Source organism: Cucurbita pepo, chromosome 9 (assembly GCF_057944985.1).
Source record: "Cucurbita pepo subsp. pepo isolate OVF chromosome 9, ASM5794498v1, whole genome shotgun sequence".
NCBI lineage: Eukaryota > Viridiplantae > Streptophyta > Magnoliopsida > Cucurbitales > Cucurbitaceae > Cucurbita > Cucurbita pepo.
The window spans coordinates 574,160-597,857 of NC_141806.1; the positions used below are offsets into that span (position 1 = coordinate 574,160).

The 23,698-nt window shown below is 35.7% G+C and overlaps 4 protein-coding genes and 1 long non-coding RNA gene across 13 annotated transcripts; 3 read left to right on the forward strand and 2 right to left on the reverse strand.

Annotated features, from left to right (window-relative positions):
- Positions 1-2,750: 2,750 nt before the first annotated feature.
- On the forward strand, positions 2,751-5,440 carry LOC111801352 (DNA-directed RNA polymerases II, IV and V subunit 6A). Its single transcript, XM_023685312.2, has 6 exons — positions 2,751-2,907; positions 3,901-3,934; positions 4,032-4,204; positions 4,294-4,345; positions 4,797-4,864; positions 5,153-5,440. The coding sequence occupies exons 1-6, from the start codon at positions 2,873-2,875 to the stop codon at positions 5,220-5,222; spliced, it is 432 nt and encodes a 143-aa protein (XP_023541080.1). The 5' UTR covers positions 2,751-2,872; the 3' UTR covers positions 5,223-5,440.
- A 591-nt stretch (positions 5,441-6,031) lies between these two features.
- SLK2 (SEUSS-like 2) lies at positions 6,032-13,215 on the reverse strand. 2 transcript variants are annotated; one of them, XM_023685693.2, is made up of 10 exons: positions 13,074-13,215; positions 11,238-12,481; positions 10,929-11,060; positions 10,510-10,558; positions 9,576-9,790; positions 9,430-9,498; positions 8,723-8,823; positions 8,409-8,502; positions 8,241-8,310; positions 6,032-7,355 (listed from the first exon to the last, which is right to left on the reverse strand). In XM_023685693.2, the coding sequence occupies exons 2-10, from the start codon at positions 12,159-12,161 to the stop codon at positions 6,466-6,468; spliced, it is 2,544 nt and encodes an 847-aa protein (XP_023541461.2). In that variant the 5' UTR covers positions 12,162-12,481; positions 13,074-13,215; the 3' UTR covers positions 6,032-6,465. The 2 variants fall into 2 exon arrangements, with proteins under 2 accessions (XP_023541461.2, XP_023541462.2); XM_023685694.2 differs by lacking the exon at positions 13,074-13,215 and adding an exon at positions 12,904-13,056.
- A 3,093-nt stretch (positions 13,216-16,308) lies between these two features.
- HCF208 (chaperone (DUF2930)) lies at positions 16,309-20,532 on the forward strand. Of its 4 annotated transcripts, XR_015422477.1 has the most exons (8): positions 16,309-16,523; positions 16,601-16,722; positions 16,830-16,901; positions 18,025-18,168; positions 18,292-18,445; positions 18,733-18,945; positions 19,988-20,231; positions 20,349-20,532. XR_015422477.1 is itself a non-coding variant. In XM_087127074.1 (7 exons), exons 1-7 carry the CDS (start codon positions 16,358-16,360, stop codon positions 20,071-20,073), a joined length of 957 nt encoding a protein of 318 aa, XP_086983200.1. In that variant the 5' UTR covers positions 16,309-16,357; the 3' UTR covers positions 20,074-20,532. The 4 variants fall into 4 exon arrangements, 3 of the variants coding, with proteins under 3 accessions (XP_086983200.1, XP_023542858.2, XP_086983201.1); XM_087127074.1 differs by having other exon boundaries at positions 19,988-20,532; XM_023687090.2 differs by lacking the exon at positions 19,988-20,231 and having other exon boundaries at positions 16,312-16,523.
- Positions 20,184-23,054, reverse strand: CRR1 (Dihydrodipicolinate reductase, bacterial/plant). Of its 3 annotated transcripts, none has more exons than XR_015422478.1 (5): positions 22,901-23,054; positions 22,610-22,672; positions 21,218-21,309; positions 20,560-21,016; positions 20,184-20,458 (listed from the first exon to the last, which is right to left on the reverse strand). XR_015422478.1 is itself a non-coding variant. In XM_023687092.2 (4 exons), the coding sequence occupies exons 1-4, from the start codon at positions 23,003-23,005 to the stop codon at positions 20,968-20,970; spliced, it is 309 nt and encodes a 102-aa protein (XP_023542860.2). In that variant the 5' UTR covers positions 23,006-23,054; the 3' UTR covers positions 20,184-20,967. The 3 variants fall into 3 exon arrangements, 1 of the variants encoding a protein (XP_023542860.2); XR_015422479.1 differs by lacking the exon at positions 20,184-20,458 and adding an exon at positions 21,659-22,474 and having other exon boundaries at positions 20,980-21,016; positions 22,901-23,041; XM_023687092.2 differs by having other exon boundaries at positions 20,184-21,016.
- On the forward strand, positions 21,302-23,039 carry LOC147790955 (uncharacterized). Of its 3 annotated transcripts, none has more exons than XR_015422481.1 (4): positions 21,302-21,572; positions 21,685-22,347; positions 22,433-22,638; positions 22,772-23,039. It is a non-coding gene; the product is annotated as an uncharacterized LOC147790955 (long non-coding RNA). The 3 variants fall into 3 exon arrangements; XR_015422482.1 differs by having other exon boundaries at positions 21,685-21,848; XR_015422480.1 differs by having other exon boundaries at positions 21,685-22,638.
- Positions 23,055-23,698: the final 644 nt, after the last annotated feature.

Here is a 23,698-nt window from a genome sequence, read left to right on the forward strand (position 1 = left end):
TGTTCATTTAATCCAGGAGAATCTATGATTTTCTGGTTTTGTTTGTAGTAAGATAATGTACTGATTTAATCGGGGAGAATCTTTGATTCTCTGATTTGGTTTGTAGTAAGATAATGTATTTGGTTTGTATTAAGATAATGTAGTGATTTAATCAGGGAGAATCTATGATTTACGGGTTTGGTTTGTAGTAAGATAATGTACTGATTTAGTCAAGGAGAATCTATGATTTTATGGTTTGGTTTGTAGTAAGATAATGTACTGATTTAATAGGGGCGACTCTATGATTTCCTGGTTTGGTTTATAGTGAGATAATGTACTGATTTAATCAAGGAGAATCTATGATTTTAGGGTTTGGTTTGCAGTAAGATAATTGACTGATTTAATTAAGGAGAATATATGATTTTATGGTTTGGTTTGGAGTAAGATAATGTATCGATTTAATCGAATCTATGATTTCCTTGTTTGGTTTGTATAAGATAATGTACTGATTTAATCCAGGAGAATATATGATTTCTTGATTTGGTTCGTAGTAATATAATGTACTTGGCTAGTAAGATAATGTACTGATTTAATGAGAAAGAATATATGATTTCCTCTTGGTTTTGTTTGTAGTAGATAATGTATTTTGTTTGTAGTAAGATAATGTACTATTTAATCAATGAGAATCTATGATTTGTAGTAATATAATGTACGGATTTAATTAGGGAAAATCTATGATTTTCTAGTTTGGTTTGTAATAAGATAATATACTGATTTAATCGGGAAAAATCTATGATTTCCTGGTTTGGTTTGTAGTAATAGTAAGATAATGTACTAATTTAATCCAGGAGAATCTATGATTTTGTTTTTAGTAAGATAATGTACTGATTTAATCAGGGAGAATCTATGGTTTTATGGTTTGGTTTGTAGCAAGATAATGTACTGATTTAATCCGGGAGAATCTATGACTTTCTGGTTTGGTTTGTAGTAAGATAATATACTGATTTAATCGGTAAAAATCTATGATCTCCTGGTTTGATTTGTCGTAAATACTTGGGTTTGTAGTAAGATAATGTACTGATTGTTTGGGTAGTAAGACCATGTACTTATTTAATTAGGGAGAATCTATGATTTCCTGGTTTTGTTTGTAGTAAGATAATGTACTGATTTAATGGAGTAGAATCTATTGATTTTCTAGTTTGATTTGTAGTAAAATAATGTACTGATTGAATGAGGAAGAATATATGATTTCCTAGTTTTGTTTGTAATAAGATAATGTACTGGTTTGTAGTAAGATAATGTACTACTTTAATCAATGAGAATCTATGATTTTCTGGTTTGGTTTGTAGTAAGATAATGTACTAATTTAATTCGGGAGAATCTATGATTTCCTGGTTGGTAATAGGATAATGTAGTGATTTAATTAGGAGAATCTATGATTTTATGGCTTGGTTTGTAGTAAGATAATATACTGATTTAAATAGGGAGAATATATGATTTTATTGTTTTATTTGTAGTAAGATAATGTGCTGATTTAATCCGGGAGAATCTATAATTTTCTGGTTTCCTTAATCAGGGAGAATCTATGATTTCCTGGTTTTGTTTGTAGTAAGATAATGTATTGATTTAATAAAGGAGAATCTATGATTCCTGAGTAAGATAATGTACTGATTTAATAAAGGAGAATCTATAATTTCCTGAGTAAGATAATGTACTGATTTAATGGGAGAGAATCTATAATTTCCTGAGTAAGATAATGTACTGATTTAATCGGGGAGAATCTATAATTTCCTGGTTGGATTTGTAATAATATAATGTACCAATTTAATCAAGAAGAATATATGATTTTATGGTTTGGTTTGTAGTAAGATAATGTACTGATTTAATCGGGAAGAATATATGATTTTCTGGTTTGGTATGTACTGATTTAATCAAAGAGAATATATGATTTTATGGTTTGGTTTGTAGTAAGATAATGTACTGATTTAATCTGGAAGAATATATGATTTTCTGGTTTGATTTGTAGTAAGATAATATACTTGGTTTGTAGTAAGATAATGTACTGATTTAATGAAAGAGAATCTATGATTTTCTGATTTGATTTGTAGTAAGATAATATACTTGGTTTGGTTTGTAGTAAGATAATGTACTGATTTAATCCAGGGAATCTATGATTTTCTATTGTAGTAAGATAATGTTCTTATTTAATCAGGAAGATTTATGATTTTCTGATTTGATTTGTAGTAAAATAATGTACTGATTTAATCAAAGAGAAGATATGATTTTCTGATTTAATTTGAATTTGTTTAACATTGTTAATGAATATACAATGTTATCTAATTTGATTTGAATTTGTTTAACATTGTTAATGAATATAACACGTTTAATAGATCACATTTGTACATAATAATATAGGAGAATCTATGATTTCCTGGTTTGATTTGTTCATAAATCTATGATTTCATGGTTTGTTACAATGTAATCCTCATTATACACGTTTATAAATATATGAGGTCGTGATCTATAAAGGTCAAACCTAACAAACATATAAAGTTTTAAAATATTAAAAAATTCAATAAAATTTAAATTTTATGTTTAATATTTTTTTTTTAAGTCAACCAAATTAAAACATTTTAATATCTTTCTTAAATCTTGGCTGGTTAAAAGAATTTTGGGGTGAACTTAGAATTTCAAGGAATATTGGGAGGAAGGGTGAAATTATGAAAGTTGAGGGAGTAAATTGATATTTTAAAGAGTTTAGCGCTATTTAATCGTATATAAATTCAAGCCGCGGCGGGCCTAACGTTCGTCGTTGTCGATTACTTCTGAAGTTCTGAAACTAAGGGTTTTAGGTGAATCCAGAGAGGCGAGAACAGCTTTCTATCTATCATCAATGGCGGATGATGATTACAATGACGTCGACATGGGGTTCTCTCTTTCTCCTTCTATCTATCTATTTGAATATATTTTTGTCGAATCTTTTTGTGTTACTCCTGTCAATAGGTTAGAAAATTTGTCAAATGCTGAACCCTAATTTCGAAACTAAGTTCGTTATTTCAAGTTCAAGATGCTGCGGTTAGGATTTGGAATAGAATTTGTTAGGGAGATGCTATCACGCATCAGAACCAAACTTGATTTTTCGATCGATTTTGCATCAGTCCGATTTTCTGTAGCTATGAGCTTGAACTAGGAACTTAAAAGAGTTGTGTATGCAAGCGCATGATTTTCTGGCCGCCTAACAGCTCACAATATCAAATTTTAAGGTTTAAGCGTATGGAATTAGGGGCTCCTGGCATATTCAATTAGGGTTTAAATTATTGACTTCTATTTCACTCCCAAGGCGTGGCTGCTGGAAGGATGTTCTTATTTAAAATTTCAACTTTTTATTTTTACCTTCATTATCAGATACCAAATGGAAGTTTGTAATTTGGTGGAATCGACAGCTTAAGCCCCGGGATATGAAACTTATGCTTGATACTTGATGCTTATGTTCGTAAGCATTATGTTTTAGTGAACGACTTTATCTTATAGGGGTTTTGCTTATTTGTTGGGAAATACACGTCTTCTTCATAGTTAAAAGGAATTCTAGTGACCTTTATCTTTGCAATGGATTACTGTGTCTCAGATTCAAGCTTGTGCTTATTTGAGTTAATAAGTTTTATTAATTTTGCAAAACGTACACAAGAAAAGCAGATAAATGACGTATAGTTATAAAAATCTATGGGCGTGGACTTGAAATCCAACTCTTGGGCCTACGCACAATTGTTTGCTATTTGGTGTAAATTTACTAATACTCCATTCTTAGCTTGACCACACTGCTATAATCTTGTTTTTGTGAAAGGCCTTTATATTTTCATCTTGGGTGATTGGAATGTACAAATATCTTTCAACTCTTATATTAATTAGTGTTTTTTGCTGCAGATATGAAGATGAGCCACCAGAGCCTGAGATGGAGGTAACAAATAATTTGTTTAGTTCTCTATTGGGAAGAATATAGATAACTGTTCTTTTTTAAGTTGATTAATTATAGTGGAACTGTGGATGATGTACAGGAAGGAGCTGAAGAAGAATTAGATAACAATAATGCCGATGATGTTCCTGGTGAACCTGTTGAAGCAGAGGATAAGGAAGATGAAGAACCTATTGAACGTGTGCGTAAAACCTCAAAATTTATGACGAAGTACGAACGTGCTAGAATTTTGGGTACTCGTGCCCTCCAAATCAGGTTCTCTTTTTTTACATTTGTTACATCCAAACTTTTACATATGCATCAAGTTGATAAATGTTCTGATGATTCTTTTTCCTTTTGGGCAGCATGAATGCTCCTGTCATGGTCGAGTTGGAGGGTGAGACTGATCCACTTGAGGTTAGACTTTTAAATGTTAAGATAGAATCTTTGAAAAGCCTTCTTTTGGCTTTGGCATTCTTTAGGTGTATTTTAGTTGTATTACATGGTTAGTACGCCTACTCAAAAGAAAAATGTTAATCTAAATCATACAAAGCTGTCCCTGGGGGTTAAAATGAAGCCTCTCAAACAATAGGGAATGACTGAAAACCGACATCAAAGCTTGAAGGAAATTTCCATCAAGATGTTTACCGATTCAATCAACCCATGCTTACCCAAAGAAATATGTTGGATGCCGTTCATGGGTTTGGCTTACTAAGTTTCTTGAACTTATATTATTGTTTACAGTTCGTGATATCTCATTCTTTTCTAGCGAATGAGGATTTATGCTTGTCAGTCTTGAGTGCTTTCCACTTTTTTGGTTGGTTTGGAATTATTCTCTGACATCTCATCTTATCCTTTGCTGTCTTAGATTGCAATGAAGGAGCTTCGTGAGCGGAAGATACCCTTCACCATTCGTCGCTACCTACCAGATGGAAGGTTAGGCTTCTTAGATCTTCTATATTTGTGCTAGTTTTTGTTGTTTTTACAGAAACCTTAATTTGTCGGTTTTGAAAAAACCAGAAGAGTTTTCTTCCCCATGTCTCCCCGGGGCTTAAACTGAACCAACTATACGAGTTTAAAACTAGTTTTTGAGGGGAAAAAAGAATTCCTTCTGAGGTTTAGTTTTCGGATTTTTTGGAAACCAAATGAAATCAAACATTCCAGTACTCTGTTGGCTAAGATAAAATGCTAAATCATGGAACTGTCTCTTCATTTTTGGCGCAGTTATGAAGACTGGGGCGTTGATGAACTTATTGTGGAGGACTCTTGGAAGAGGCAAGTTGGTGGCGCTTGATCTATATCCTTTGTTGTGTGGCTGTCAGCGTATGTGAGATAGTAGTTTCAACTGCATGGCGATTAGAGCCCCATGGTCCAATACAGTCATCTTCGAACGGTGAGATGGTTGCTCGCCATTATTGTTTTGTTATATAACTATCTATAGTATATTGGGAAAGAACCACTAATGGCAAACATTCTTTACTATTATAAAGCATGTCATTAACACTTCCATTAGTCGGTAGCTTTTTTACTCTTCAATTGTTCTTTCTAACCTGTCATTAGAAAATGCAAACAAAAAGAGTCCGAACTTTTTATTGCTCAGTTCAAACAATGCTTTCTTGTTCCATTAGCTTGGAGTAAATTTTTAGAAAAAAAGAAAGTTCGCGACAAATTTTTATGAGAACGTTAACCGCACGGCTAGGCTGAGCCTGCTGGCCGATACTTATCGTTTATGTTTTTCAACATGTTAAGCATAGATTACAATAGATGATACATTTGAAAGCACAAGAGAAGTACCAAAAGAAACGCTTTGGGGGTTCGTTTATGAATGTAATACATAAAAAGAAATGAAGATTTTCTTTTTTCAATTTTTTTTGGACAATAACGCTCATTTTAACATTAATCATTTCAACATTAGCACGTTAATTTTGATTCTCAATAAATTTACTAAATTAAATAGAAAAAAAAGGGTAAAAAGAGGAAACGAAAATCTCTCCTTAAGGCTGCACCATTCACATGTGGAGGCGTATCAGTGGCCAAATTTTAGTTGCAGCTCAGCATTTTGTTTCGTCTGGAGGTGCCACGATTTAATATAAATAACGAGAATGTGAAATGAAAATGAACATTCACCAGGGCAGTTCCTTAGTTGATCTTTCGGACAAAAATGCACAATTCACGTTAAACTAAACGGATTTAAGATAAAAATAGAGTAACAGGAAACTAAGGTTGTTGCCAAGGTTGTTTTTAGAGTTTCCATGTCAATTGATTAAACTTGGAACCATGGAATGAAAGCCCCAAAGAGCAGTGCTAAATCAGCGAGGAGTTGACAGAGAGCATCTCCACATGCAGCAGTACCAACGGCGGGGAGCTTCCGTCGAGGCATTCAAATCAAATGATGCCACAGCAAAGCCACAGATTACGAGGGTGAAATAGGGAGGGAACAAAAAGGACCCAACTACTTCATCAGATTTATCATCCTGTACAGTTTTCTTCACCATAATTCGGGAAAGGGCCCAACAATGCCAGCCAAATTATGTTAGTCAAGCCTTCCAGACATAACCCAAATCCTCGTCAAGGTCATTGTTTATAAACCCATTTTCAGGGAAATCTTGGCCTATATCTTCTACCAGACCCTCAGGCAGAGGAAGATCTTGCTGCATATCAGAAGCCTTCTGATTGAATCCACTGTTACCAGCTGAGGACTCGCTATTTGAAGCAGCTTTGAAGCTATTGCTTCTACTCGGGCCAGGGCCAGGGGCATTGCTCCCAGCTACAACTGATGTACTATTGCCCACAAAACTCATACCCCTTCTTCCCAAACTTCTATTTGCATTTGGTCCTGTCAGGGGCTGCTGTTGTGCACCACCACTCTTACTGTTACTTGACATCTGCAGTAGTTGTTGGATCATCTGTTGTTGTATGGCCTGGCTACCTTGAATTGTCTGAGGATGATTTTGTTGGACCAAGGAGCCAGTATTCGGTGGATGCTGCTGCAGCTGCTGCGATTGCTTTTGCAAGGTTTGCTGAACGCTTGAAAAGCCACCGACAGAGGAGTTCTGTATAGATCCAGGCATCAAGGATGCAGTCCCATGGAGTGTAGGGGATGGATTATAGTTGGCATTATTGAAAGATGACGAGGCCTCCTGTTGGTTTGGGCTCGGGTTGGAATTCATAGAGCTTTGTCTCATGAGCATATTCTGGTATGTAGTCAGTGCCAAAGCGGCTTGTGAACCACTCATACCTCCTCGACCAATCATTTGATGGTTGTTAATCCCATGATTATCAAGCTCAGAATGCATTGCCATCAGCTTATTCATTGTGTTGCGATCTGTGGGAAGACCTTGAATGCTTGCTAATTGCTCCATCTCCTGCATTTTCTGAATCTGGAGCTTGGCTGCAGTGGCATGTCTGGGATAATTTTTCAAGCCCTCTGTAAAAATATCAAGTTCCAACATGTAATAACAGAAAACTCGAGTTATTCATCCCCCTCCACCCACACACACAACAAAGAGGGGGGAAAAAAAAAGGAAAAGAAAAATCAGAGAACAGAGCACTGAATAAAGATAGGAGGACCAAGCAATTCAGATGTGAAAGAAAATATCGTCCATCAGAAAATAAAACATACCCGCAAAATAGACTACTCAAACGTTTTGAAGCTCAAAAGTATGATACATTTCATAATAGAAATTAATATTGTATCGTTATGCTTTAGTTTCCAAGCTTACGTCAAATTGAAGTTGAAAATCCCTAAATGCAGTTGTATATGGAAATTCGAAAGGTGGGGTTCTTATACAACTAACCCGCAGGTGCTGTATTTGACTAACGAAAGGAACGATTAGAAAGCAGAGTGGAACTGAGAGAGAAGTAAGATACACGAGGAAAATTGGTTTTTTCAATTTCAAGCTAGGTCAGGGGAATCTGGCTGATTTTGTAGCGAAATTTGATTTGGTGAATACACTCTTACCAAACAGATGTATCTACGTAACGCTTGTAAGTTGTAGCTTAGATAAGAGAGATAAATCCATATTTCAACCAAAAATAATTGGTTCACAAGTTGTCATTTTCAGTATGCTAACAGCCTACTCTCTTAGAAGCCAAACCTAGTGAAAGTGATGATAAAAAATAAAATTCAAAAAAAAAAAAAAAAAAAAAAAAAAAAAAAACCTTCAAACAAACCACAGTTTAGACAAAAAAATATAAACCTAAATACGTAATTCCAATTGAAAGAAATTTAATACAAAACCGCTACAATATCTATAGAGAATCACAGTCGATCATAACTAAGTTGCAGAAGATGAGGATATAGGAGCATTACCAATAGGCCCAACTTTTTGATCTCGGCAGAAGCCAATCAGATCTTTCATTCTGTTGACAACCTCTGATATCTGATAATATTTTGAGATTTTAACAAAATTAACACTGTGGGAGTGAAATAAAGAAAACAGTTCTCCAGTAATGGCTTTTAAGAAATGCATGAAGTTACCTGCAAGCATCTCACGTATCTTTTAGAGAAACCCAAGTCATTCAGCAACTGCAACTCCAGACTTTTAGCAAGCTGACGACCAGCCGTCAGTACCCTAAGAAATCAACCACATTACTGTGTCAGTACACATCCAACTGCACAATGAGTTGGTCGCCAGCCCTGGAACTCAATATGAATTGATAAAATGTCCAAAATAACGTTCCTATTAAGGGCAGACGGACATCAACAAAAGATTGTGCTATATAGACAGAACATGGTGTCAGAAGGGAAGTCAAACCCCTGTACACCTAAAACCATAGGGACGAACAACTCACATATTGCTATTTGCCTGCAAATCTTTCTGAGAGACACCATCAGGACCACTTTCAGCAATTGTGCTTTGGCTTTTCTGGGCAACCTGTAACAGCTGATTCACCTGCAAAATGAAACTACCTCGTTGAATTACAAGTATTTTTTCCATCTGAAAGACTTACAAGAATGTAACTGATTTTGTTTAATCAAATTCTTATTTTTAAAGTAAAAATAGAAAACCAATCTCAAAGGTAAAAAAAGAAAAAATAAGAGGAAAGGACAAGTAGCAAGACAACACGAAAAACTGAAGTTTAAGATGGCCTTTAGAAGGATAGTATAAGATGGCTGAAAATAAGAAAACTGAAGAACTATCACAACGATGTTTCCATGTAATTAGTTACAGAAGAACGGGTAGGCAGACATAATATGATTCAAAACATGAAAATAATATATAGAAGGCAGTCTGAACTTTTTTACAGCCAACCAGGGCCGTGCTATGGTAAAATTCAGAAGGGTTTCATTGCTTAGCAGTGAACTAAAAGTATCTTCCTACGCTTTTACCCTAGCTCCCTTTTGTGCATAAAAAACCAAGCATGCTCTTCATCTGTGATAAAAACTCAAATGAAATAGATTGCCCACGCCTAGCAGCAAAAATAACTTGAAAAAGACAACAGTCCACTCCATATTACTTTTATTCCAAGTAGAAGTTGATAAGATTCAAAAACAATACCTGAGGTGCAACCAACCTACGTGGAAGAAGTTCTTCATGACGCCGTGCACAAAATTCCCAAGACAAAATCTGATGATTACATTTACATTAGGCTAGTAACGATTAAATTAGCTGAAAATGCTGGTATGAATTAGCAATATATAAACCTTCAAGTCTTGTGTGAATATGATACGAAGATGACCCTCACGAACAACACGAAGTTGCTCATATACACTCTCTTGAATTGCTTTTCGATATTCTAACATCATAATTCCAGAAGGAAAGCTCCTTTCATGTGGACGGTCCAGAAATAAAAGCTCATCAATAACTCCACTTCCAAATTTGATCTCGTTGAGTCTTGGGAGAACTTCAAACGTGGCCTCTTCAATTCAACTCGTTAGCATGATAGCAAAAAGTTAGATCTGGAAAGAGACCAGAGTGCTAAAACCAGCATTCAAGAAGTTCAAGTAAAAAAATTATAATTCATGTGCTCAGCTTCAGTTAGTAATTCAAAATGAAGTATTATGGTACATAACTTACCAGCCATTGGGAATTATGCAAAACATTTGTTTTCGTCACTGAGTCCATAAAAAAATTAAGAACAGAAGGGAGAAGAATTAGAAACTAGGGAATCTAAATGAAGTAGTCTTTTACATGAGAAGAAATAAACAATTTTTTTTTATAAATGCCGACCCAAATGATTTCAGCTAATGGTGGAAGTAAATCTGAAGTAATTTCTCGAGAAACTAAAGATTTAACTTATAAATCCAAATAAGACGCTACATAATTAGCTAGTTCTAAGCATCAATGAATGTCAAATAGATCATGCTGCATTATCAAAGAATGTAGATAGCTTTATGGATGGAGAACAGGTCCAATATGTAGAGATCATATATACTTATGCACATGCGGGGGGGTGGAGAATAAGCTATGTTCCTTTTTTTTTTTCTTGCTGATTGTTTCTCTATTTATTATTATTATTATTATTATTATTATTTTGGGTGCGGGGGATGTTGGCATTGTTCGAAAACAATATCTATCAAGGTCTCCAACATTCCACCCTGTGAAAATCAAATAGAAGATTGCTTTCTTCATCCTTACCAAATCCCCTTCCTGATTTGGAGCCACAGATGTCGCAGTGCCACGCATCCTGAAATCAATAAAAACGTATGTTCAAGGGAAGTTCACAATAACACAAAAATGGCAGACAGCTACAATGAATTGAAGCGAATGGGAAATAGCATTACTGAAGTACAGACAACAATTGAAATTTGAAACTAATAAATGTGACTGCAGTACTCATAGCATTTAGATTTCTAGAGTAGAGAAAGAGATACTCAAGACTTAAATCTAGATATATTATCAAAGAATTGTTTTGAAATGTGAATGTGGAAAAAGTAACCATATTAAATATGAATAGACGATCCTATCTTTTCATACCATTTAGCAATTAAAAAATGTAAAATATAATTGGGCAACTGATAATATTAGCAAAAAATATCACAAATGTATGAACTGACCATAGCTGCCTGGGGAAACACACCAAGAGCATGGTGGCCAACATTCTCGTACAATGACAAGCACCATCTTTTCTTCGCACGAGGAGAGTAATACTCTGCCACAAACTTTCTCCAGTAGGCTATACTATTCTCCTATAAAACGTCAATAAGAGAAAAGGGAAGACAAAAATAAATAGTTAAATGAAGCCTAAAAAGGTAGGAAGAGATACAATAATTAGAAAACAAAGAGAACCAAGTGAAAAGAGTAGGTCACATGGATGAATATAGAATTTTAAGAATGATAAGATAGAACGAGAGAAGATAACTCACGGGAGGCCTTTGCCGCTGATGATATAAATATTGCATCATCCGACGAGAACAAACACCACCATCAAATGGGCGCTTCATGGGTGATACTGGCTGCATTGCCTGCGGTTGTTGCAACTGCTGCCTCAACTGTATCTGTTGCTGCTGCTGCTGCTGCTGAAACTGAGCTCTGTACTGAGGTAGAGACTGCAAAATCTGTTGCTGTTGTCGCATTCTTTGTTGTTGAAATAAAGCTTGTAACTGCGAGTTACTGTTTTGTGAATGCATGGAATCCTGTCTCTGAAATAGCTGCTGCAAAACTTGCTGTTGCAGCACATCTTCCTGCTTTATATCCAGTCGTGGTTTCTTCTGCATCTGAGAATAATTATTTGGATCTGGAATAAAAGACCCCTGAAATTTTGCACCCAGGGGAAGTGGTACTTGGCCTATTTGTGATGTTGGTAATGATGTGGCATGTGAAGCACCTTGCTGTGCCTGTTGCTGAATGTGTTGGACATTTTGGTCCTGTTGAGAATTTTGCTGCACCACGCAGGATCCATCTATAACTGAGGAACCGGACACACTAATGTTATTTGAATTGAATGACATAGGCGACGCAGGCAAGCGCATGTATGACTCCGTATTGATGCTTGCACTCCTTTGCAAATGTGGCCCTCCTGAAAGCGAAGAGTTTGCATCAGTAACCAATGAACTTGCACCCACACTGGGTCCTGAATTTGCCACACTATTTAAAACTGCATTATTCATGTCTCCGGAAACTGGACCAAAATCAGAACATCCAGTTCCTGGAATTGAACCCGATGAATTTGCAAATGATTGGCTCAAGTGGGAATTAACAATAGCTGAAGACTGCCCTTCTCCTTGGTAGAAAATCCCAGAACTCGATGAAGACTGCGCTAATCCTCCAGCCAAACGAGAAGATGCCATTGAAGCCACCACCCCTTGGCGGCTAGCGTCTAGGTAGCCAGCCAGACCTCACCACAATAGACATTCTGTAAACATTCACAAAGATAGAAAAACTATACCCACGAGAAAGAAACCCAGAAACCGCCCACAAATTCCTCATGTCAAATTTTATAAGAAGAAAATGTGGACAATATCATGATTCCACTTGAAACGTTAAATATAAAGTATCTGAGCCTTTGGACCCTGAAGCCGGGGAAAAAAAAAAAGTAAAATAAATCAATCTCTATCAAGACCAGTTGAGGCGCAGGGCTATTGAAGTTTCAACCGTAAGCCACAAGGATCTGTAAGGAAAGGGAAGGAAAGAAAAGAGTTAGTAGATGAATGAGAAAATGAGAGAAGCGAAATTCAATTTTAACGATTTTAAAATCAATCTCTTACAGAACCCTAACAACTTGCTCAAAACCAGACAAATTTCCCGTCCGACTGACGAAACCCTAAATTAGCTATACAAGAAATAAACTCCGGCAGAAGACTCACGATTGAAATTAAACTCAAATATGGCAAACTACATTCTCTGAACTTACCAAAAACAAATTAATCCTAATTTCTCATCGTTTAAGAATTAAAAACAGTGATGCAACAGAAAGCAACTCAAATCGAACATGAAAACACTCCCTCCCTCCCCTGCTCAGAGTAAAGAGGGGGGGAAATGAAGAACAAACCAAACTCAGTAAATTAATCAGCTCAGCATCAAATTCCCCACCTAAACACAAGCCGAACATGAACATCGAGACATAAAAAACCCAAAAACAGTGAGCTTTAACAGTGTCTGAGAGATCAAATCATGGAATCCAATGAATCGAAAAGAGAAGCAGAACAAGAAAACTTGAACAAAATTGTAACAATGAAGAGAAAGCAGGTAAGATTCGAAACCTTTGAGAGATTAACAGAACAGAGAAAGTCGGCTCTTTTTTTTTTTTTTTTTTTCTTGCTTAATTTGGAAACCTGAAATTTCATACAAAAGAGGAGAAAGAGAGACTTGGAGGATACTTGTGTTATGTAGTGAAGCGTAGATAGCGGGAATTGCAGCGAGGGAGTAACCGGCTGCATTGATAAACCAGTCATCTGTCACCGACTACTCCCGGTCAATCTCGAAACACGTGTCGTCGCAGTGATCGAGAAACGTATACGATGCCCGATCTGGCGGTGACGAAACGAGGTTTGTTACGACGTGGCAGGCTCTCATTGGTCTGTTTTGGGGACGCTTATGATGGGTTTTGGAGATCTTTCGTCACCGTTATTCTTTAGAAGGGAAATAATCAGGCGCATTAAAGCCTATCCAAATTGAACATCCCCCGTTTGCCACCTCATCGATGTAAGGACATTTTTAGATTTTCGGAAAACATGTAGGGGCCATTTTGTCTTTTCGTTCTAACATTATGCAACGTGTCTCTCATTTATTGGTTGGAAGTATGAGAATCCATGTGAGCGTAGACTTTCGACGCTGGTGATATTACCAATCACGGTTAATAAAGACCACGTTTAATTCGATTTTACAATAATTAAATTAAAATATTAATTTTTAGACTAATTTCATTTCATCCACATTTCCCCCTAAAGTAAGGTATTAAACATGTGAATAAATTATATAATTAAACCATAGAATGATAAAAAAAATAAATTAGTTATCATTTTAATTTCATAGCCATTTTTTAAACTTTAAATTACTTTTAATTTCTTAATTACTTAAATGTCTGTAACTAATATTCAACGAAGGTTTAAAACTCACTTATTTAAAAAGTACTAACGGAGTAAGTTTATGAAGCTAATATAGTCACATACAACCTCGATTTATCATGATTCGAGCAAGACATGTCTAGAACATAGTTCATGATTGACACATGACATGTTTCGTTGGACAACAAACCAACATATGAACTTGGGGTAGTCAGAGAAAGGTAACACGAACCGCCCTATTTGACATTTGACAATACATGCTACATGCTAACACTAGACATAACCCATGCTCGTACTTTTGTATTAATGTCATTATTAGGTCGTACTTGAAAAAATGAACGAAAACGAGAGACAAAATATTTTAAGGTAGGTAGGCACTATATTGACAAGCGCTAATTGCTCTCTCCCGTTAAGTTGCTTGGAAAAAGCGCAAAAGGTTTAGTCAATGAGCTCCATCAAATGATTGCTTGTTTGGTACGCCCCTTTTATTTATTTATTTATTTTCGAAATATCATTTTTTAAATTTTAAATTTATTATTAACTATACATTTTTAAAGTATTGTAATTAATCAACCATTTCATTAAAAATTATAAATTTGGAATATAATTTTAACACTCGCATAAATTTTGTATATATAATTTATTTTTAATTATTTTAAAATAAGCATTTAAAAAGGAATGAATATGGCCTACCACAAAGTTTATTATTGACCATCGGAGGCACTAATTTTGATGTTTAGAAGGCAAAAGCAACAATTTGTCCTTTTATGTTTTTTGAACAATAAAATTCAAATTAAGAACTTGTTTTAAAACAAACTCCAAGATGCTTTTAACAGCCTTTTGTAATGTAAATTTTTCAAGAACAATGAAGAATATAATACATTAATCTATCCATTTTGTAAATATATCGATCATATATGTAATACATAAAGTTTGATGTAAATAATTGAATGCATATTAAATTTATCGTATGGTATAAATGTTTAATATATATATATATATATATATATATATATATATATAAAAGTTTCTTGTACACCGACCCCACAAATCAACATAAGTCACTCTGTTGTCATCAATTATAAAAGTAAAATCTAGTCGTCAAGAAGTTACTTGTACAGCTCATACCCCTACAAATTAATACGAGTCCTTTCAACAGTTAAGAAGTCAATTGTAACAACCCAATCTCCCCGTAGGAAATATTGTCCATTTTGACCCATTACATATCATCGTCAGCCTCATAGTTGAAAACATGTTTACTATGGAGAGAGTCTGACCTTATTTCAACTAGTGCCTCGAGCTGTCCGATGACTGACTCTTATACCATTTGTAGGAATTATTGTCCGTTTTGACTTATTACATATCGTCTTAGCCTCATAGTTTAAAAACATGTCTACTATAGAGAGAGTCTGGCCTTATTCCGACTAGTGCCTCGAACTGTCGGATGACTAACTCTGATATCATTTGTAATGCCTTAATTCAACCGCTAGCAGATATTGTCCTATTTGGGTCTTTCCTTCTGAGCTTCCTTTCACTGTTTTTAAACGCGTCTGCTAAGTAGAGCTTTCTACCCCCATAATAAATATTTCGTTACTCTCTCTAACCAATGTCACATCACGTAACATAGAATTGTTACAAAACAAAACACACTTAACCTTAGAATTTCTAAAATTGAGCTATCAAAATGGAAGATGCGTTATAGACAGTAAATTTTAATCTTTTTAAGTATTTCCTAATCATCATATCCTTAAAAGTCAATTTCATACATATATGATCACACCGTCACAATTTATTTTATTTTAATTAATTATTTTTTATATTTCTCATAATAAATATATGTTACGATAAGATCCCAATTAATTGGTATAATAAAATAATAAAAAAAATTAAAAAAAAATACACGAATATTTTTGTTTTTTGTGACCATAATTTTTTCACCATTTCCTAAATGTAAGCTTTTTCAATATTTATTCATTTATTTTCTTCTTTGTTCACAGTGCTTTTTTAAGAATAGTACATAATAAAGCAAAATTTAATATTATATTTCTATATAAACCATATATATATATTTTTTTTATTTATTAAAAGATAGTAATACATAATTTTTTTCTTTTAATTTGAAATAAAAGAAATTAATCTCACTAGAATAATTTCAATTCAATTAAACAAAGAGTCAAAGATTCGAACCCTCATCTTGTATTAGATGAAATTGTCCAATTTAGGGAATGATCCTGAATTTATTATCAAAGAATACACTTTCCATGTAAGGTTTTTTGGGAAGCCCAAAGTAAAGCCATAGTTTATGCTCAAAGTGGACAATATCATACTATTCAGATTGAACTCCATTCATATTCATCGCGAGTCCAATTGAAGGGATTTGGATTGAGCAGGGAAGTGTCCGGCCCAATGATCCTCGGTGGAATTTAAGAGAAGTGTTTCTAAAGGAATTTGATTTCTCGATTGCCAAACGGGGAAAGATAATGAGCTGCACAATTCTCTCTCCCGACCCGTTAATTCGGTTGTCATCCACTCACCGATTTCGCGCTAAAAATGGGTCGAAGAGTCCAGTGATTACTGCTCGTCTTGACGATTCTAAGAACTCGCCCAATCGCCAACTCAATCTCTCTGTTCTTCGCTTCACACTTGGTATCTCTTTCTCTTCCTCTATTGTAAATGGGTAATTTCTGAAGGAATTTGATAACATTTCTTTGGAATGGGTTTAGGGATTCCTGGATTGGATGAGTCTTACTTACCCAGATGGATTGGTTATGGATTTGGTTCGCTTCTGCTTTTGAATCATTTTGTTGGTTCGAATTCAGCTGCTCCCATCACCTCAGCACAGTTAGTAAGCAATCACAGTTTTCTGGGAACGCCTTTGCTTTTAGGTTCTTGTTGGTGTTTTCGTTATTTCTGCTATTTGATGTGTTTTTTTCTTTTTTTTTTTTTTGGTAGAGAACTGAGGCTTTAGGCATTTCCTTGGCTGCATTTTCTATTGCACTCCCCTACTTGGGAAAGTTTCTTGAGGTAACATACGAGATATTACATTATTGTCCTGATTATACAGTTATTTTTTAATGTTCTTCTTCTACTTGCTGGGAAACTTCCGTTAATCTCTGTAAGAGTGTGGAAAAAGGAGGATTCGAGGGACTTGAAACTGCTGGCTTGTGTAGTACTTAATGATCAAGTAGGGATTGTGATGGAAAACAAGAGACTGGGACGGGGGGAATATATATTTGATGGATCTTGTTAAAAGAGAATGACCTTAACGAGAGATGAACTTTTATGTGACCGGATTTGTAAAATAAAATTGTATCCCTTAAGAACGGGACGGGCATCTGACTCCTTCATGCAGGCCCCACTTGGCTCGGGGGATATAGCTCAGTTGGTAGAGCTCCACTCTTGCAATTGGGTCGTTGTGATTACGGGTAGGATGTCTAATTGTCCTGGCGATCGATTTCGGTTGGGTGGATGCCTAATGACAATCCTATCTAATAAGTTCAAAGATGCTTCACCTGTTCAATCCAACTCTTCCCAAAGTTGATCCAGCCTGCCTTGAATTTGAATAAGATTGTCATTCTAACCCTGATGGTTTTCTAGACATTCTACGTGTAGTGTTCATCTCGGAATCTTCTTGAAGATTGAAGCCCTCTTATTCGTCCTCTATCTTGCGTAAATTTCTTTTCTAACGTCCTGTTATTGTTAATTCAATTTGGCTCAAATGTCACCTCAGATCTCTTTATCTAGCCTTCCGTCTCCGATAATGACCTATTTGGTAACTGCCCAAGCCCACAGCTAGCAGATATTGTCCTTTTTAGGCTTTTCCTTTCGGGCTTCCTCTCGAGGTTTTTAAAACGGTGTGCTAGGGAGAGGTTTCCACACCCTTATAAAGAATGCTTCGTTCTATTCTCCAACAATTCTCCTCTCCAACCAACGTGGGATCTCCCATATTTGCTAGGACCATACAAAAAAAGAAGTCTCACCACCTCCTTATATAAGATGTTCTCACATTGTTGACGAAGCCATTATCACTTTTTTGTTCTACATTCTAGCATCATACCATTCCATGAGCTGCTGGCTTGCTTATTAGACTAACTTCATCAGGCACCTTGTTGATGTCTAGTTGAAGCATTGGGACTTTTGCTTGCAGGGTGCAGTTCCATCTGGCGAAGCTACCCTCCCTGAAGGTGCCGAGCAAATATTTGTCTTGTCACAAAATGTATCGGATAATGTGAAGGATGACTTGGCTTGGGCAACATACATCTTGCTGCGCAATACAAACAGTATATCAGTGGTATGGTATCTCACCAATTTTTGTAGTTAGAGAACACGCTGTGTTCAAAAGATTAAATTATTTAGCTTCCCTCGACACTGTCTAAATTTTAATTTTTGCATCAATTATTATCTTTGGAACCAGTTAATACAGATTCAAGGGGAGTTATGCGTTCGAGGATACTGGAATAGTCCAAATGATATATCAGGAACAGATTTACTTGCTTGGTTTGAGGAGCAGCTTCAGAGCATTGGCCTATCTGCATTAAATGATGCCCTCTACTTTCCTCAGATTTCAGGTATATGATTGCATTTTTTATGGTATTTTTTGCTCTCTTGCTGCACATGGAATAATGTCTTAGAAACGACCATAATTAGTGGAGAAAACGTTGTTATCTCCTTAAAAATCAACCGCTATCAATATTTGAAGACATTTGCAATGTCATATTGGTTTCTTTTCCTTATGGTGATGAGGTGTTTCTCCTGGTTGCTTTTCTGATGAAACATGCATTGATAGTAATAGTTAAACAAATGCTATGATGTTCTATGAAACCTTTCAAAATCATGGTTTTCATAACTTTTTCAGAATCTGGACTTTGGCAAATGCTGCCTAAGGGCACTCACTCAGTTTTGGTACAGCCAGTGGCTCAAAATCTAAACCAAAGTGGCAATGAGATGGAAAAGATTGGAGGGTTCATATTGGTGGCTTCAAGTTTAAGTTATGCATTTAGTGATAAAGATAGAGCCTGGATAAGAGCTCTTGCTACCAAGTTTGATAATGGGGACATATCGGGGGGAAGTAAGTAATAAATCTCCAATATATTTTTTGGTTATTGACGTGCCTTTCTCAGAAGTCATGAGCATGGTACTGATACTCATTTTTGCCAATAAATTAGAGAATGTTACTATTTTTTTAGTTCAACAATCTTATTGACGCCCATTTCTTAGAGCTCACTAACCTTTGCATTGATTGACGTACAAAAATTACTTTTTGATGCAACTGTTTCGAGCAAGACATGGAAAGAACAGAAACGTGACGTTATGGATTTACTTAGAAACTTAGGAAAGGGATATAATCTGTATTTCAATGCTTTTTCTTATTTTTCACTTTCTTTGGGCCAAAATCTATGAGAGGTGCTTGTAATTTTCCCCTTAATATATTTTCTATCAACCTGCCGGTAACAGCCCAAGCTCACCGCTAGCAAATACGGTCCTCTTTGGGCTTTCCCTTTCGAGCTTCCTCTCAAGGCTTTGTAAGACGCATCTACGAGGGAGAGGTGTCCACACCCTTATAAACGGCGTTCCCTTCTCCTCCCCAACCGATGTGGGATCTCACAATCCACCCCCTTCGGGGACCCAGCGTCCTTGCTGGCACTCGTTCCCTTTTCCAATTGATGTGGGACCCCCCAATCCACCCCATTCGAGGCCCAGTGTCCTTGTTGGCACACCGTCTCATGTCCACCCCCTTCGGGGCTCAGCCTCCTTGTTGGCACATTGCCCAGTGTCTGACTTTGATACCATTTACAACGGCCTAAGCCCGCCGCTAACAGATATTGTACTCTTTAGGTTTTCCCTTTCAGACTTCCTCTCATGGTTTTTTAAAGCGCGTCTACTAAGGAGAGGTTTCCACATCCTTAAAAATGGTGTTTCATTCTCCTCCCCAATCGATGTGGGATCTCACCCTGCCTTTTTGCGAAAATGGTTTTGTTCTAAATTCTCTTTTATTTATACCTAATGAAGTAAATTCTTGGAATAAAATTTGGAGTATCCTGCACCTAGTTGGTACATGTTGCCATTCGCGCTTGGGCAACCAAATGAATGCTTGTTACGAATTTGTATAGAACAGAAGCTTAGCAGATCTTGGCATGATAATTTGGACATGATGCAGCCTCAACATCTATTGAGAGCCTTTGATTTCTTGGGCTGATCTGCTGAACTCAACTCTTTTTCCTCGAATCTAATTTGTTGGGGTGAAAATGTAAGAATCTATTAGAATCTGTATGTTTGCGCGAAGAAAAATGTACATGAAAGAATATATGAAGAACAAATGAGGTCATACATGTATCACAGTGACCCTTTTTAGAGGTACCCTTCTTTAAGAACTATAATTTAATTTCTCCATGTACACAAGGAAAATGAAAAACAAAAGTTATCTTTCAATTCTCTCTAACTTGAGCTCCTGACTCTTCTTTTTGTTATCAGGTCGAAAGTTCACTCTGTCCAATGAACAACGGAGATGAAGTTTCAGATTGAGCTACAAGGAGAGAGCCTTCGAAGCCTTATAAAAAATTCTCCCAGCCGTATACCAGATTCTGCCAAAGTAGCACAGAAAGGCGATAGTTTGACACAATACAGGATAAAGAAGATCATTCAAGAAAATTCGAGGTGCATATCCTGACGCGTGTTTAGGTACCTTAAGACGCACCACCTTTCTAATTGCCAATAACAAGCCTGGTATTAGACATTGCACGTTTGTAACATCATGTTTGAGAGTGTAAACCTGTGGTGCAAGCCATGATACGTGTTGGGGAAGGAAAAACCTACCACTCTGGTATGATATTGTCCACTTTGAGCACAAGCTTTCATGGCTTTGCTTACCAATAGAGATGTATTCCTTAGTTATAAACTCATGATCATCCTCTTAATTAGTCAATGTGAGACTCCCTCCCAACCACCACTCTGGTTGTAGAATGAGTAGAAAAGATTAAATTTACGAGTCTCTCGCAACTTTCCTAATGTTAGTTAGATAAGAACAGAAACACGATCTATAACTTATCCCTCCAGAAGTAGACATTGGTGCTGGAAGGATGCTCTGGAAGAACTAGGCTGTGCACTCGAACTCGATCTTCTCCAACATCTTGTCCCTTTGCCTGGTAGGAAAAAAGGAGAAATAAGCAAGCGAGTCTTTTTTCTAAATGGGCGTCTGAGTTTGATGTCTTTACGAGGTGAAAGTAAAGAGAATAAAAGCAGTTACATTATGATATATATTTTATTTCACATCATGTCTCAATTCTTAATGACTGATACATCAAATTAAATGAGGCAAGAGACTGCTCATGAATTCAGCTTACCAGTCTCCGGTTGAAATATCTTCTCTGTTGCAGTTCTGGCCCAAGTTTAAGAGGTTGTTAGCTATTTGAGATGCATCTGAAGATGGCACATCCTGTCACCAAAAAAGTCAGTATTTAATGCCCATCTGCTACATTTACTACTCTCTCTTAATGTCCTCTGGTATTTTTCATATTTTTTTAGTACAGCTTCATATGGTATTTTATAATACACTAATGGAGATTTGAAAGACTTGAATCCATGTACTTGATTCAGATGTTAAACTAAGCTAATGTAGGTGAGAGAGGTGCATGTTGATTCATCTATAGTTTAATGACAAAGGTCGCAGCGTTGTACGAATGCAATGAAAATGGAAAAGTATTGCCTATTTTTCTTCTTCTTTATGATTTTCTTTTCCTTTGAAACTGAAATAGCAGATTAGTTGATGATATGATTTGATTAACCTGTGCATTCTATCTGGATTCCACAGTCTCAACATTGCAGTAATGGGAGGAAGCTGAAATTGCAACTTGGTGGAGGAGGATAGAACCAATGGACTTAGTTGGGGTGACAAGCCAACCCTGTGACCAAATCCATTAAAGCAGAGAGAGAAAGAGAGGAGAGGGTTATCTTAGGAACCACACTTTCAAAATGGTATGATATTATACACTTTGAGCTCAAATGCTCATGGCTTTGCCTTTCGAGGCCTCGTACCAATGAAAATGTATTCATCATCCCTTTAATTAGCCAATGTGGCTCCCTCTCAACAATTCTCCCTTTGAATAAAGTATACCATAGAGCCTTTCCCGAGACCTATGGAGTCCTCGAACAGCCTCCCATTAATCGAGGATAAACTCTTTCTTTGGAGCCCTCGAACAAAGTACACTATTTGTTCGACACTTGAGAGTCATATTCGACTTTACTTTCGAGACTCACAACTTCTTTATCTGACACTTAAGGATTCTATTGACATGACTTTGATACCAGATAAGGAACCACAACTCTCCACAATGGTATGATATTGTCCACTTTGAGCATAAGCTTTTTTCTTAAAATGCCTCATACCAACGGAGATGTATTCCTTACTTATAAACCCATAATCATCTCCTTAATTAGCCAACGTGGGCTCCCTCCCAACAACCATCCTCAGCAGGTTGAATTAAAATATCTCGCCCTGCACTCACCATGCTTGCTTTCTCACAGAGATAATGCAGTCACTGTGTCAACTTTTATTGCAGGAACATAAACCTCACTTCTCATACCAAATGAAGTTGCCTAAACTGAAAAAAGAAACAAGGCAAAGATGAAGATTTGGGTCTCGAATATTTGCAGAGGAGATAGAAGGGCCCATCAGAGAAAAGAAAAAAAAAAAAGTTTGATGTTTGCCAAATGGGGAAGAAAGATGAAGATGCTACCTGCTTCACGTTCTCATATACTTTAGAAGGTTCGGTAAAATCAACAACTCCTGTTTCCTTTGACTGCAAATTAGCAATAAAATAGTAAAGTTATAAGACTTAAAGCCAGACAAGGCAATAGATAAAGTTCCAGAGGTTCCTAACCTAATTTCATTTGTACAGATCAGCAAAAACACAGTGAGGAGAGAAATGAAACAGTGGGGTTTCATTAAAAAAGAAAAGAGACCCAGGGCCGCCATTGTTGTTGTTGAACAAAAGAATGAGAGTTATTGCAGGTGAGTGTGGGGTTACCTTGATATTACTCTGAAGAGAAGCGAATTCAAGATGTGATAGTGGGTTGCTTTTTCTCTGAGTTTTTAGACACTGTAAAGGGAATGAGCAAGCCAGGGCCGCCATTGTTGTTGGTTTCAAAGCTCTGTTTCTTCTCTAATTTCTCAAAGAAGATAAGCCCATTTTTAATTGCAAATTTGAGGTCATGCGAAAGCGACAGGATCACAATTTTCAAAAACATTAATCTTTCATTTTTAAATATCTTTATGTAGAGAATTAATAAATAAATATATTATTAATTAACAAACTAATAAAGAAAACTAGATAAAATTATAAAATGAAAAAATTAGAATATTACTTTCTATTTTCATAAAAAATTTAAAAACTAATCTTAAAATAGAATATAATCTAATAAAATATTAAACGTTTTAAATATAAAATCAAATTTGGAAAAAAAAAAAATCTATAAAATAAGATATAAAAATAATAAAAGTAGCAATAATTTTTTCAAGATTTTGTTGAGGATCTGAAAGAGGAAAGTATTAAAACAATTTATGAGTATTTTTTTTAGATTTTTTTAAATTAAAAAAATATATTTTTTAAAATAAATTATAAAATTTAGGAGTATTTTTATTAATTTAAAATTTAAAAAATAATTAAGTTTTGAAAAGAGAAAACACTAAAAATGGGTGGGAGTAATTAAAAAAGATAATACCAAAATCCACGTAGCTTTCTGAAAACAAGTTACATTAAATTAAATAAACCAATCCCTACTGACCCAATTAAAAGTTTTTTCTATTTTAATATATAGTATTTAAA